Source organism: Anomalospiza imberbis, chromosome Z, assembly GCF_031753505.1.
Source record: "Anomalospiza imberbis isolate Cuckoo-Finch-1a 21T00152 chromosome Z, ASM3175350v1, whole genome shotgun sequence".
NCBI lineage: Eukaryota > Metazoa > Chordata > Aves > Passeriformes > Viduidae > Anomalospiza > Anomalospiza imberbis.
This window is the reverse complement of record NC_089721.1, coordinates 19,732,537-19,748,875: the sequence shown is the minus strand read 5'-3', so window position 1 is coordinate 19,748,875 and position 16,339 is coordinate 19,732,537. Positions and strand designations below refer to the sequence as shown.

General features: G+C 35.4%; 1 protein-coding gene across 3 annotated transcripts in view; it reads right to left on the bottom strand.

Annotated features, from left to right (window-relative positions):
* RNF180 (ring finger protein 180) overlaps positions 1-16,339 on the bottom strand; it is a 65,882-nt gene that overhangs the window by 6,859 nt on the left and 42,684 nt on the right. For all 3 annotated transcript variants that reach the window (XM_068177474.1, XM_068177472.1, XM_068177471.1), the window contains one exon: positions 12,924-13,049. In XM_068177474.1, coding sequence (XP_068033575.1) covers positions 12,924-13,049 — 126 coding nt within the window. The remainder of the gene's footprint in view (positions 1-12,923; positions 13,050-16,339) is intronic.

The window sequence follows — 16,339 nt, the reverse complement described above, 5'->3', positions numbered from 1 at the left end:
TAGTTTTTCAAGTATTCAGGTGTTTTTATGTTGCTTTCATGCTTTGACAAATGAGGTATCATGCCAAACTTCTTGCATAAATGCCAGCTTTCTCCCATATGCACATCAAGAGGCATTATATTTGGGATATGCTAACGTAATAGCTAAATTGCAAGATATGCTAGTTAAGATGAGCTGTGAGATTTGTATTTCCAAGAAAGAAAAATCATATATTGCCAGAAAGGTTTATGAGAGAACAGCACTTATCCTGTACGAATGACTGCAGGCATGTCCCATTGACTTCTCATCTCGTGCTCCACGCTCAAACTCAGTCTCAAGCTCTCCACTATAACTCAAGTTCACAAAGTATTCAGTTCCTTCCCCAAACTAAGGCCATTTGATACAGACACCATCCTTCTCAGATCCAGTGATCCACTTCTTCTACATGAAAAGCTCGAACCTCACCACCCTCTTGCCTCAGTATTTCAGCTCCACACACCTGTTGTCTCAGAAATCCTTTTTTCTAGAGAGAGACATGAAATTACGAACTCTTCTGTCTCCAGGATGCATACCAGAACATTCAGCTTTCCTATGTTAAAACTTCTACTATCACGTTCCAAGGCCTTTTCTACAGCAAAATCATCTTTCCACATCTCCCTCACTATCCTGCTCTTATCTTCTTCTCACTTTCTCTCTGCTTACTTTGCATATTTCTCTGCTCTTGCCCTTCTGATTTTACCTGTGGGCTCTCACTGGCTGCCAGCACCTTATACCCATGACTAAACTTACATGATAGCCTAAACATCTCTCCTTTTCTTTTCCATCCCCAAAATCCAAGTCCTACTTTCTGATAACTGCTGGGCTTTAGAAAACCTGAATGTAATATGTACTTAAGGTGTAAAAATTTACTTTCCTTACCTGAAACCATTTTTACATTCACTGTGTTGTCTGTCTTATCAGTTGTAGACTTTTGCTGGTCTTTTGGTTTTAGTGCTGAATTCTATCACAGTCTCAGGGAGGTTAATTGTGTTTAAGCAGTAATTTGTGCATGCTTAAAATGTGTTTTATTGAACTCACTGTGCCTATGATACAGACAGCCTCTGCACATGAACAAGTCAGTTGCATGCAAGCGATTTAGTGAGGAACACACAGTAACTGCTTTTTAAAGGTGTTAAAAAACTCTATCTAAAAGAGTCTAAAAAAGTCTGGATAAGCAATCAGTTACTGTGAAAATCTGAAAATGCCATGTCCTGAGGCCTTTCATATGGGACACAAGACTTGATTCCATAAGGGACCCTCCTTTCCAAAAGGCAGAGTTGGGAACCACTGTTAGAACTAGATGTCTGCTTTGTGACTTTCATAAGGTATTTAACATGAAAACAACAACAACATGCTACAGACAAAACTATGCAGAAATTCCAAAATGTGGAAGTGTCACTGATGTACCTTTCATTTCTCAAAACAAAAGGCTTGTAAAAACTTCAGTCCTACAGAATCAAGCACCAGGCAAACAAGGCTTCTTGCTGTCTGGTATTAGCAAAACTATTGGCATTTATATCTAAGAATAGTGTCCCCTCTCTTAAAACTTTATAAATCCTTCATGGATCTGAGAAGAGAATATACCAAAATGAACCAGAAATATACAAAATGGAAAGGATAAAAAACCACAACAAAAACGAATAATAGAAGTTCCTGTAACAATGACAGTTCTTAAAAATATTTATTTTATACAGTTCTAACTTCCCATATTATTTTCAAAATTATAAATATAATTTTTTTGGTAGCTAATCTCAGAGTTTTTCTAGAGAGGTGTGTGAACAAAATAACACCAGAATTTAAGGATATTAACTACAAATAATAAAAGCCATACTTGAATTTAGCATTTCTTTGGATCATTTTTGGACAATCCCTTAAATTAACATCTCTCAGGCCTTTAAGACAGAGTGCCAACTTGTCATTTGAACTTTTTCCTCTGTGAAATACTATAAATTGCATTCCATCACAATTACAATTATTTTCACTTGACAAAGAAATTTGACCGTTTTACTCTAGAGTGGAAATAAATATAAGATCATTTTCCATTCAAATACAGCTTGTTAGATATCAGCGAGAATTATTTATAAGTGAAGTTTTTTGCACATTCCTATTATTCGTTTGAATTCTATGAAAAAATATAGCACCTCTTTACCAGTTAACAATGATGTTCAGAATACTAAGCAAATAAAGAAATAAAAGGTCTGAAGACAATTACTTCTTGCTATTTTATAGCTAAATAATTCAGCTTTTACCAATTAAAATATGAACCTATTAAGTTAGCTTGTATATTGTGAAAAATAAGCAGATTGTGGGAAAAGAAAATAAAGAAGTTTGACAATTAAGGCCAAAATTCATAAAGCCACCTTAAAAGCATGCACACACATTTTACATTGGCTATCCTGCATAACTAAATATCTCCCTCATTTATTAAATAAGTATATTTACCAATTTCATGAGATTTATTCAAGAACTACTATGTCCAGTTCCTCTAACAAATTCAAGGAAAAAATAGAACAACTCATAATTTCTGTCTTGGGCTGCTTATTTTCCTGAAAATAAAGGAATCAAGAAATGAGAGGATTGTGGGAGGGCATAATGACCTTAGAAAACATGCTCACCCTGTGATTATTATCACAGAAAATATAATCATCTGTGATGATTCTATAATTATCAATACTCACAAATAGAAGCCACTTGGCTAGCTTAATTGCTAGGATATGTATAAAATGGGAGTAATTAATCCACATATCACAGTGTAAAAGTCCCTTGACTTTGGAAGACTTGAAGGAATTTTGGAAGATAGTCAGCAATCAGATCTTTTTTTAAAGTAACTAGGTGAATTACCTTTTTGCTTTTCCTTTCTTCCTCCAAAACACAGCATAAAAAGTACCAAACAGTCATAATATTATGTAACAGCTGAAGACTGATATCGAGGAATGAAGCTGCATGGTCTCATGCATGTCATGAAGATCTAAATGCATAGGTTGCATACATTCTAGACCTTAAAATGTGTTGCTTTGATCTTAAAGGTAAGAGTTGTACATGTATATTGATGACATACAAATTACAGTTATGGTAATTTTCATACATTTGCTTTTAAGAGGGGGAGTTGTAATGACTTTTGTTCACGTTTCCTTTTAAACAAATTGTACCTCAACAGTAAATTTAACGTGGGCAATTTCTCTCTTTGCCATGACAATACAGACAATGAAAACCAGGGAACTTTAATTTGAGGTATTTAACTTTCTGTGGTATGTTCATCAATAATCTATACGAAAAAATAATCTTCAAAAGTATTCAGAATATTCTAAATCAATGAGTTTTAATCTTATTATTAATCTACTATCAGTTTCTCTTCTGTTCTATCTAACCTCTTACTCATCATCAACATCATTGATCTCTCTCCTGCTGTTCCTGCATTTTACCACTGAACACTTCTGTACATCATGCTGTATTTGTCATTTTCCCAGATGACCAAATACTGTATTTCAGCTGCCAACAACTCCTGCTAAGTTATCGTCACAAAAGCCTTCCCCTGTTTGTGTCATATTGCTGTAATGGCATCAGCTCCCTCTAGTTTCATTCCTCCCTCACTAAGTACTTACATCCCTTTAGGCTCTGTTTGTGCAGACTGCTACCTCACAATATATAGAGAGGCAAACACTATTGATATTTATAGGTGGATTTATTATATAATAAGAGATGACTGAATAAGTATAGAATAGCATTAAAAAATATGTCATATTGTTTCTTGTCTTTACTGTGAATACTACTTGGCATGCTGCTTAATTATCTCTAGATTCTTTTTTTATGACCTGTATTTTTTCAAAACATAATGTTTAACAGGAATAATGATTTAACAAAAAACTTTGCAGAGTTTTGTAACTACTGTCAAAATTCTTTCAGTGCTTAAAGCTTTAATGTTTTAAGCCAGTGTTAGTGAAAACAGTGGATAATAGTAATGTAAATACTTACTTAAAAATAAATTCATGAATTGGCTCTACTTCTCTTAAGACAAGGACAGTGTGACAGCAGAGATCAGAAGGAATACACATAATAGGAGTGCCTCACCACACCCCTCTGTAAGATATGGCTCTGTGCATTTACACAAAATTTCCAGTTTATTTGAAAATCTGGCAACATGAGTCCCTTAATTTCTCTGGAGAAACTGGTGAATGACCTATCTTGGACCCATGCCACCATCTTTAAAAAAGGCACATTCAGCTTTAGCTAGTGTCAATGCTCAAAATTCCTATCTCCCATCTGAGCAAACAAAAGAAATGTTCCTCCAGATAATGAAAAATCCAAAGTACAAGATTGTGTATTTAGAAAACTGACACAGTTTTTCTGAACTGAAAGTTTTCTGATGCTGACAGTACTTAACCAGTTTTTAGGAAGTTAGCCAAGACTTCACAGAAAGAGCTGTCTAAAAGCCTTCATAGTTGTTCAACATAAATTTGAAAATTAATTTTCACAAAGCAGGGTTATTAAAAAGTTAACCAGAAAGAAGTTATTTTAAATAAAAAGAAAATGCTTATGAACTGTTAAAAATTCCTTCCTTTAATTCTTGATTAGATGTGTAATTGTTGTTATCTCTGATTTTTTCTGATGCCATTCCAAACATTCAACTTTATCTACTCAGTAAGTATATATTCACCAGAGCTCCTGAATTTGCTCTGCTATTTGCACATTTCTGGCTTCTTTAAGAAGGTATGCCTAGTCTGATTCTGAACTAATTAAAATATGATCACCTTTTCTTGCTTATTATTCTCACACATCACCTTGAGTGCTTTCATGGTTCCTCTTTTGTCATTCATCAAATTAAAATGTCAGCTTTTGTTTTCACTTTAAAGGGTCTCCACAACTCTGTATTGCCTAAAAAATATTGCCTAGCTTTTTACAATTATGCTGTCCAATAAATGCTCCAGAATCAAAGTGAACTTGTGTTTATGTCCAAATTCGGAATGGGCACAGAGTTATCTGTCACTGGTACAGGTGAACGAAGAAGTAATCACAGGCGTTAGGCAGGAAAAACACCGTACATGGTTGTCCTTCTTTCTTCCCTATCAACTCATTGACAGTGATGAAGCCAACTGATACATCTACCATCTATCATCAATCACAAATTATTATTTTTAGAGCAAACAGAGTTTATGTGAGGTATCAAATAAATGGACTGAACACCAGGCAAACTTAACTTTTGAGTTAAGATGCATTTACTCTAGCACAGTGCAAACTGCTAGTACAAACTGCTCTCCTAAGCAGTGCATTTTAGTGCTGGGGAAGAATGCACAACATAAAATTTATTAAACATAAAATTAACAGCTATAGCTAACAGCTAATTAAGAGTATAACCATTTTTCCCCATTGCCTATTCTTCTTGGCATAGTTGGCAAGGATTATTCCTCACTTCCACTAAAACACATTAAAAACACTTGCTAATTCCTGTCATTGGTGAAGAAAAAAGGCATCTTTGCTTTCACTTGTTCCAAATCAATCCAAACCTGAACTAATCACAGCAGAATTTTACACAAAACATAAATATAAAAATCAAGAGATATTTTATGCTCTGAACAAATTCTGTAAAGAAAGAGTACCACTTCAAAAAATTAATAATTCAAAGTATACCCAATGTGGTTAAACTAAGATTATGTATTGTTTTCAGTCATCTCTAGAAAGCAAATAGTAAATATTTATGTGATCTTATTTAATAAATAAATAAAATAAAACCTCTTTATGATGGCTTAAGTAAAATTGTAACGGAAGACACTATTTTATCAAACTGTAGAACATCTTATAAAACAGGTATATTGAGTAGCCTAAAGGTCTTCCTACCCTATAATTCTTTCCCTGACAAGTCAAACTATGAGGAATTGGCTGGGATTGAAAAAAAGTAAGAACAAGGCAAGCATATTGCAACACTTTTCCCTCTCAGTCCCAGGGACTTGCATTTCCAGGGTCTCTGCAGACAAATATGGTACCTTTGAGTTTAACAGGAACAAGAATGTGTCATTACTTGAACCCATGCTTTGGGGAAATGATAATTTTATTTAATGCCTTTTAGCTCTTTTGCAGAGTCCTAGTTTGCGGTGGTTGCCCGTTATGACCTCAAGCAATAAGAGTGCTGGCTAGCACTGCTTTGTGAGGTTGTAGCCGCCATGTGAGCGGGCACTCCAGGGTTGCGGAGTGCCCTGGTGAGGGTAAGCAGCTTTGGTAGCTTCACACTGAGAGGAAGCGAAGGGACGAGAGAAGGACACTTTGCAGGCAAAACTGAGAACTTTTATTCCCCCATGCGTGGTCTGAGTGAATCGCCCTCAGATCATTGCAAGGCAAAATGGCCCTGGACAAAAGATTACAGCAGATTGAATAGGGGGTGGGCGGATAGGGGTGGAAACCTGTCATGCCCTATCGGGTTAAACTGAGGTAGGGCTTCACAACCAATGGAGACATAACAGAGGTGGGTACAGCATTTTGAAACGAATAGAAAGGCTAAGGTAGGGTGACTAACACAGAACTTCTTGTGAAGAAGCAGGGAGTTGTTACAAGATTGACACCCCAACAAGGAGTGACAATACCTGATTGACAGAACCATGTAAGGAGAAAACTGTGTGAGGTGAGAAGATTGACAGGTGAGCTCCCATGGTAAACAACCTGGATCAAACCACTCTGAGGGAAAATAGGGGTACAAGGAACATGTCTAACTAACATTAATAAAATCCCTGACTAAACCAACCCAACCTACAACACTAGTTCTTTTATTATGAGACAGTGAATAACAGCAGCACACATACACTTGTGTCATGCCTTTCGTGATCTTAATTACTGCAATCATCCCCCCTCTTTTAGTAATCTATTTCTTTGTGTGAAGTATTCTAGTCTATTTACATATTCCTCATCAGGAAACAATTTAAAACTGTCTTTTTCTTTTATCTTGTCCTTGTTTTGTGATGAAAAGTAAACAATGTAACATTGCTGAAGAACACTAGGTATCAAGACAGTCTCCTGCCACTGCTTACACTTGGTTCTAATTTTTATTATCCTGAATATTTCATACTGTAAGCAAGTCTTACAACTTCATATCTTGTAAAAAATACACTGGATAATACAAACTGTAATTTAGACCCATATAGGACCCATATGATATATCTTCAGTGAGAAAAATTAATCATGTATTTCTATTCTTTCTTTGGCCTCTTTTAACTGGCTATTAATGCTTCAAAGGACTTTCCCTCTTATCCTGAACACAGCTATATTTTATTACTCATCGTTAGAAAAGGACCTTCTTAACAGTTTTTACTAAATGTAAGCTGCAGAGTCAAAACTGTGACTGATACCTCTAACTCCCCTACAAGTTCATTTGGGTGTCTCTGGTGCACCTGCAGGCCATGTTTTCGTAGGAGGTCCAAGATGTTCTTAGTTTATTTCACTGACTAGGATGAACACTTGGCTGCCTAAGCAGAACTAAAGATACCAATCTAATGTCCATTCAGGAACATGTCAGATGGGGAAAGGCTACAGTATACTTTTTTGCCATGGCCATTCTATCACAACCCTTGGTGTTGCATAGTTACAGCTGTCAATATTCCTAGTACACCAGTCTTACAATATCATGGTTAAATGGAAACAAGTGATCCTGGTGACACATACAAATTAGACAGAATTTGATTCCCTTCAGTGCATTGATAAACCAATAGAGACAAAACAGCAATCATAATTTCTGAGTAGTAAATTGCTCTCCTACACAGGCTAGTGCTGGAGGCAGTCTTTAGGACTGGAACATCCTTTTCAATGAGAATGTGGCTCTGAAGGAGTCCCTAAAGAACAGCCTCTGCAAAATACCTTAAAAGATAAACAAGGCTATTGATACACAATGTTTTGTACTAACACTGTTGGCAAAATAACAGGAAAGGAAGCAGCAGCCCTGAAGCCCTAGCTTAAGACATGTCTGTGGCAATGACCTTTTTATTTTAAACTTCCCCTTCCATTTTCTTTTCCTTACAGGTTGACTTCTACTGGGCAAGGTGCAGAAGGAGAAGCATAAAGGCTATTTTTAGAGCACCGTTGCTACATGGGACCCAAAGGGGACTCTGGAATCAAGAAATCAATCTTGCATTTTTTACCAGCAGGAGCAGACAGAACTTGAGGGCAAGGAGTATGGGTGCAAGATTTAGAGTCAAGTGCTCACAAATCAGTGAAATGACAAAGTGGCCATCAGTGGAGCTGACCTAAAACACTCAGCCAGCAGGCTTGGATTCTGTCTTTTCTGTATTAGTGTACTATAAGCCTAATTAGGCAGAAAATTCACTTTCTGTGAAGACTGCAGATTGCAAATACATTTTGTGACAAATAGATGTGTGCAAATTAACTTTCTGTGATTTCACAAGCTCTACTGAAGAATCTTGTGAGGAGAGGCTGAGAGAGCTGGGCCCGTTTAGTCTAGAGAGGAGAAGACTGAGAGGGACGCTCAATAACACATATAAATATACCAAAAGTGCGTGCCAAGAGGATTTTGCCAGACTGTTCAGTGGTGTCCAGAGACTGGGAAAGGAACAATGGCCATAAACTAAAACACAAGAAGTTCCACCTCAACATGAGAAAGAACTTTGTGTTGACGGTTGCCCAGGAAGGTTGTAGAGGTTCCCTCTCCAGAGTCATTCAAAACCCAGCTGGATGAGTTCCTGAGTCCCCTGCTCTGGGTGACCCTGATAGGATAGAATAGTAGAACTTGAGAAAAATAGTCTGAAATAAGGATTATTCTGGGAGCTTTCTGCCAGTATTATTCTTTATAGCTAAAATTAAATACTGCACCTACTATTTTCAGTAACACCTGTCTTGTTTTCTTCTCACCAGATCACAGTATCTGAACTTAAAAATGAGTATCACTTTATTTGGCTCTTTTAAACAAGGAAGTATGAACTTAAAACCTGTAAATTTTCTGTTTTCAACATAGTGCCTTTGTTGCCTATCAAACTGAAATCACAATATCAAGAAAGTAAATTTTAGTATTGTACCCCTACTTGAAAGACAGAAATACAAATAAATGTACCAAGTGGTATTATTAAAAACTTTCTCTACAGGAAATTGTTCACCATTTTCTCTAGAGAATGATTAAATAAAAGGACATGGCAGATATGACCTACTGAGGTGGTGGTAATTTCTACCAGGTTTTAGTAGGCTTGGACAACACTCTATTGTGCAATCCTTGACTGATGCAGAAGTCAGTGTTTTTATTAAGTACCTAAAGAGATGAGATCAGGAAAGAATATACACAGATTTCATAGTATGCAACACTGGGGGAATGTCTTCTAGATTAAAGATTTGAGAAGTTAGAAATAAACATTCTATTTTTATCTATTCTATTCTATTTTAGACTTTCAATTTAATTGCCATGTTTTAAAGAAAAACATCAGCAACAGTAACAGTTGGAGGGGATTTCTATTAGCCTAGGAATAATCATGATTTCAAATAGTAACCAAAGGCTGTAACTCAGAGGTTTTATAATCTCCTTCTCCTATTCTGAACACCTACTTTTACTTTTCTTGAGCCATCTCTACAACCTTAGTCTACATGCAGGCAGACAGCATCCATCTACAACTCTATCATCATTATCCTGACTACTTTGTTCTCTATCTCTTCAATGTATTTCTATCTCAGATTTGTGCAAAAGCTTTAGAAATAACACTTTTTGGCACAGTGTAGTAAATGCCTCAGTCATTTTTAATTTCTGCACTTGATTACACCAAAATCACTGTCAAATTAAGTGTCATATTTGCAATTTATATTATTCTAATCTCTTATTTTAGCCCACATTTCTGTATCAAATTACTGTTGGAGACTTACCCTTAATTGGTGAACTTCCTGTGACTGTACAGCTCTTACAGAATGCAATTCCACTTTAATAGTATACAAAGGCCTCATTTAAGTTATTCAGTTATGATGTATGATAATACGATCCAATTGAGTTTATTTGGTATTTAACTGTTCAAACTACTCTATTTATCTGTTTTAAAATCTATTTGAGGAAACCATTAATTGAAATGTTATTTTTATTGTGCAATTACATTTTGTTGAAGTTGTCAGTACTCAAAAGAATAAATAATATAATATCTCTGTTTATCTCATATGAAACAGAAGGTATTTTAGAGAAATATTTAAAATTAGCTTTTTAACTTTTCCATGTAATAAAAATCTAAATGGGAAAAGAAGATTTGCTTTCCTTCATGAACAGCAATTCCAATTTACAATTAACTTATCCTTGACCAAACACAGCATACCATATAGAGAGCAATACCATAAGCAAAGTTCATGAAACAAATGGGAATTCTGTTGATTATTTTATTGGAAAAAATACAGTGCAATACAAGAGCAAACTAATCTGGAGCAATTTTCATCAGCTTCAAGCCAAAAAGTGCTGCAGTTATGAGGTTTCTTTCTTTTTGTATAAGAACTGAAAAGCTATGGTTGGTTGTATTATTAAAGATAATTCTACATGCCTCATGGGAAATCTCATATGAAAGAAGAGTTACATGTAGATAACCAAATATATTTGGCTTAGTGAATCAGTTCAGGAAAAAAAGTGAGGAAAAAGAGGAAAAAAAAAAGATATTTTATCTAGCAGCCCTGCACTGTTCATAAAGTCAAAATTTGTTAACCAGATAAATTTTGTTTATAATCTAGACTTCCTAACAGCCATTTTTTATTCCTCATATCCCAATCTAGTTCTGGGGTCTGATTTTATCTAGCATCTCTAATGAGTTATTTACTGGCTAAAGTTTACTATTATTATATCTGTGGTATTAAAATTATATTGTGGAAGAGGTTTTGTCACAACGAAAGCTGGAATCACACGAAAAGAGCTTCTAGAGTCTCAGTGAACACTGCTGGATGTGAAGGTGAAAGATCTTATGCATTTCTAACACAGCTACAGAATTTCTTCTTTGACAATGCAGTATTGTACTGCAGTATTTGACAATGCACTCCTGTATAGAGGTGGTTATTTTCATGTTCAAATTTGCAAGATTTCATTGCTTTCTAAGCACAGTAATCATATATCTTTTCACTCCAGTCAGTCTACTCATGTACCCACTCTATTCCTTTTCCCATTCTTTATATTTGATTTCTGAAGTTATAAGATCATATTAGGCTATTAGGTTCTTAATTAACTGAAAATTAATCTAAGTCTCCTCTTTATCCCTTCATATCTCAGTTGTATCAGGGTTTGCCTTTGCAATGGAGTCTAATATGGTGACAGAAGACTTTTGCTGTCACTATTCTCAGTATTTTATGCCTGTTAAGTTCCTAGTAGCAACCTGAGCCAGAAAACACAAGCAATTATATAAACCAAATCTGGAACTTTAGGTGTTGCCAAGCACAAGTTAGATATAAGCCCAAATAAATAGTCCAGGAAGAAAATACTATATATTTGCATTTGAAAGCACACAAACCTTTTTTTTATTGAAATAAAAAGCAATAATTGTTTATTGAAATAAAAAGTCAGAAGAGACACAGGGCAGCAACCCTTTTATTCAGGAATGCAAAGACAACGTTTCAGACAGCTTTGTGGTTTGTGTGTTTTATTAACTAGATCTAACCATGCTCCCATTTAGTGTGGGACTTTTAGGCTATGTATTCAAAATTACCTTTGTTGAAGAATATGGCAAATTTTCAGGTGGCACAATACTGAAAGTGTATGACCTCTCCAGATCTTTCCTTTATTTCTAATTATTTATGCTTTGTACAATGCTTAGCATTGTGAAACATATTTATGAAAAGCATAATTTGTATAAGACTACAAAACATAAAGGAACTATGTCACATACATAATATATATTAAAATAACCATATTTAAAATAAATATGGGTGTTAATAAGCCCAGCATTAACACCCATACTACATTAACTCCTGTTAGAAAAAATAAATAGTCATCTTAGTTTTTCCTGCCAACAGTTTCTTCTCTGAGTAATACCAAAGATAATCTACCAGTCCTCAAATTTCTCAAGTCTGTTATTTTTGATAGCCAGGAACATTTCTTGATATTTTCAGTATCAAATTGTGACATTACTTGACATGATTTTATAAGTGGAGTTCCAGAATTTATCAAATTTCACCTTTAAAAAGGCCTGAGTAGACTTATAAAAGAAATATAAAATGGCCTGTTTTATTTTTTCCACATACTTTTCGAAGCAATCTGCTCTTACAAACAGGAAAAGTATATCTGCTAGCTACACTCAGCATTATGAAAAGTATATGCAAGTAACTAACTGTACTGAGGTCAGGTGAAGAAAACAGGGAAATATGGGTAAACAGTGAATCCTGCATTTAGGTGGTCTAACTTAAATTTGTTCAGTTCATGATCAGTTAATCATGAAAATGTTTAGTGTTAAAGTAGCAAGAAGGGGACTAAACTTTCTTCATATAATAAAGAGAAAATTAAATATAAACACCCATACCCATTACTCCATTTCATATGCATTATGTATGGAATAATACATATTATTCAAATCTTTTTGTTTGACTTCTTTCATAAAAGACTGATTTTTCTGATTTTTTTTTTGAGATGTCTTTATTGACCACACTCAGAACTAGTAACTTTTTTCCTACAGTAATTTTCCTTATTCCACAATGCAGAAATTTTTCTAAGGAGGAAGGTACATAAAATTATCCTGATAATGTGCACAGAATTAAAGATTCAAAAAGAAATGAAAAGGTACATACACAATTGTCTTTTTACACTTTGCCATTTATCTTTAGATTCAGAGCACTGTGTATGAATCACCCATGAGAATTAAACTCATCTCTACTTTAAGAATCATCCATCTGTTTGCCAATGGCATGTATTAATCAGAGTCTTATTTTCAAATATTACACTTGAGATTGAATGACATTTAGGCAAAAATTAAAAATCTTACCTTCAAAAACTCTGAATGCTTTCTTGCAGCTTGGTAGAGGCCATTTAGCAGAACTGGATTTTTGAAAATTTTCCTTTAGATTCAAATATTCCATAGGGAAAAAAGATCTGGTAGAGTTATTCAGATCTACAATAATTAAGAAGAAAGAATACATACATAAATACTCTAAATAAAGCATAATAATAATTAGCATAATAATTTGCATACATTTGTGCAAAATAAAAATGCCTTAGCTACTGTGTAATTCTTCTTCTAACATCTATAAGAAAGCAAAGCTTTTTTGTGAGCAGGCTCCAAAAAAAAAAAAATTATCTTGCTTCCAGTAGCTTTTTCTGTGTAAGACAAAGACTTTAACAGATTTGAAGTAAAAACCCCATGCTAGTCTGACTCTAAAAATTATCCTTTATTTCACCATGTCACAATGCAGGTGGAATGAAGCTACACAATGAATGAAGAGCACAGAGTCTTCAAATCCTCTATCTCCTTATGTGAAAATAGAGCTACTGCACATATAAAATGCTGTCACTAAAGGAAAAAAGGCCTTTTTCTCTCTTAAATGTAAAATGAAGAAATTGTGTATTTTTCACTATTGTTTTTTTAAATTTTTATGAAAGAGCTTTATATGCTACTGAACATATTTGGATTAAGTACTATTCAGATTCAAGCTTTTGATGAGCCTCTGCTTGCCTCTCATAGCATAGACAGAGAATATTTTATTTTCCTGCTACAGACCACAGAAATCAACACAGTTCTTTCAATTTTATTCAGGCTTAAATACTGAAACCTCTGGCGAGGCATCTAATTCCTGTTTTTCAGAAAAGGCAGTGGTGACAAGTCTTACTGGCTTCTACAAGGCTGCTTGGCTAGGCTTTCAATGAAAGATCTCCTCAGGCTGGCCAGGTCACCTGTCCCTCTATATGTACATGACTCTCTTTCCCTGCCACATGCCTGAACCTCCTTGCACAACCACTACCGTCAATCTGCATTTCTCCAAAGTAGTGGATTTATTGCACATATGTGTCGGATCTAGTCTTTCTTGCAAAAAACATAAATGAAACTTTATATGAATGGAAGTGTAGAAGATCTTGGCCTGTAATTGAAGCATGTAGAAGATACTTGGTAACTTAGAAAGTTACTTGGTGGAATCAGCTCAAGAGCTGTTCTCTCAGGCATGTCCTGGGCACACTGTCATCTGATCAGAGATGAGTTTATCCTGATGGGAGAAGGGCTTCTAAGAAAGCCTTTAAGAAAGATGGGAATGCATAGTAAGCACCATCAGAGCAACCTATCTGGACTGGAACTCATGCTTAACGGATCCTGTATAAAAGGCTTCATTGACCAAGGCAACTGGCCAGAGCAATTACCCTCGTGACTCTTTGTAGCTCTCAGTTAAACACTGTTTTTCTCCATAATTGATGGATAATTGACCTCTTAGCTCCCTTTTTTTCCACACTTTACATGCATCCTTCTGTTGCAGTTATGTTCAGTCTGCAAAACTGTACAAGCTAATAAGTGAACTTCTGAATATATCCTTAAATGTTTTTCTTTTTGAAGTATTTTTGTAAAATAAATGCACATATACAAAAGGAAAGCTGCAGAAAGCATAAAAAATGAGGGAAATAAGACATCCAAATTGCAGCATTAAAGAAGTATGTAAAGACTACAAGCAACTTTGCTTTGCTGCCTGCACAAACCTATAGCAGTAGTGACTTTAGCATAAGTTTTCAAAGGCTTAAGAACTCTTCTGAGTGGAAAAAAAATTTACTATGCTTAACATTGCTCTGGCACTATTCATCTTCTTAATGATTTTACTAATTTCTCTAAGATATGATAGCATGATCAGTATCCCTTAGTTCATTTAAAAGTTGCTCAGTATGTTATGCACTAGAAAATTTCAAAATATTTTTCTTAATATATATAATAAAGCTAAATCACTGTACATATTTTTAAATATATTGCTAAGTCAAGCACATATTGCTATATACTGAATGGCAAATAGCTGCGGATTTCTCTCATCTGAAGTTGTTAATACAAAACATATTATATACTGTTATGGTCCACTATTTATGGTCCACTATTTATTTATAGAGTATAGTCCACTCTATTTACAAGTCTATGAGACCGTATTTCCTCCTTAGGCATATAAATTCTCTTCCTCAAAAAAACAACATATCTATTTAATATTTTAAGAGAGTGGGTAAGGTTGAAGGGGATGTCTTGAGAACAGCTAGTCCAATCTGCTCAAGTAGGGTCAGCTGCACAGGCACACAGAACCATGTCCAGCTGGATTTTGATGGGTGCTCCACGGCCTCTCTGACTAGCCTATTTGACACCCTCACACGAAAAAAAAGTGGTTTTTTATGTTCAGATCGGATCTCATGTGTTTCAATTTGTGCTGCATGCCTCTTGTGCTGGCAGTGAGCACCACTCAGAAGAATCTGGCTCCTTCTTCTTCATTCTCTCCCACCAGGCATTTTTATGCATTGTATGTTAAGTACCTAAAGGCTACAAATAATCCTAGTAATATTTCACTTAGACAGCTGTAAGATGTTGAAAAGTTTTGCAAATACATTTTAGGAAGCATCTTTATTCTCCTTTTATGCTCTCCCAGTAGTAATTTTCTGCAGCAAATCTGTTAAATTGGTTTTTAAAAATTTAAATAGCCCTAGAAAAACCTAACTCTCTATCAGTGAAACACACTTAATCTGTACATCAAATTGAAGGGAGCATCAAACATTAGGGAAATGAAATGAGAACAGCTTGAAATCTCTATACAGCAGACAGGCAGGGGGTTGAGAATGCTCAGGCTGCAGCTTTCCACCCGTTTTTTCTGCTGCAGTGCATCAGTGCAGAGATAGCCAGTATCTATCCCTGGCAACCAGCAGCTGCTCAGTGAATCATCTTGGGGCAATAGGTTCATCTGAAAAATGCCTCCTTCCCACCCAAATGAGTTCTTATTTATCCCAGTCAGTTCCTCAAACTGACCTGCCACCAAATCATACGAAGCCAGGCCTGTACAAAAGCAGCATCAGTGCACAACCAGAAATAGAAGGTAGGCAGCTCTGCTGATCAATCTGAAGCCATACTTCAGTCTGCATCCCTAACCTGTCATCACCACAGCACTCACAACAGCTTAAAGAGGATCTCTGCAAGATCTCTGTAGTATCTAAAATGAAACAAACATTCCTGCTTGGCTGAGTCATTTCCATTAGTTTGTGAACTGTCTATGCACAGTTTTAAGTGTTGTAAATGACCTAACTCCAGATACCATAGTGCAATTCTACCAATGGTACTTGAATCTACCATATAAGCTTTGGACATAAAAGATTGACTCATGCTGTTCCAGATATTCTATCTGCAGGACTACTTACCCTCTTCCATTTCTATACCCAATCTCACACCAAATACCCGCTACA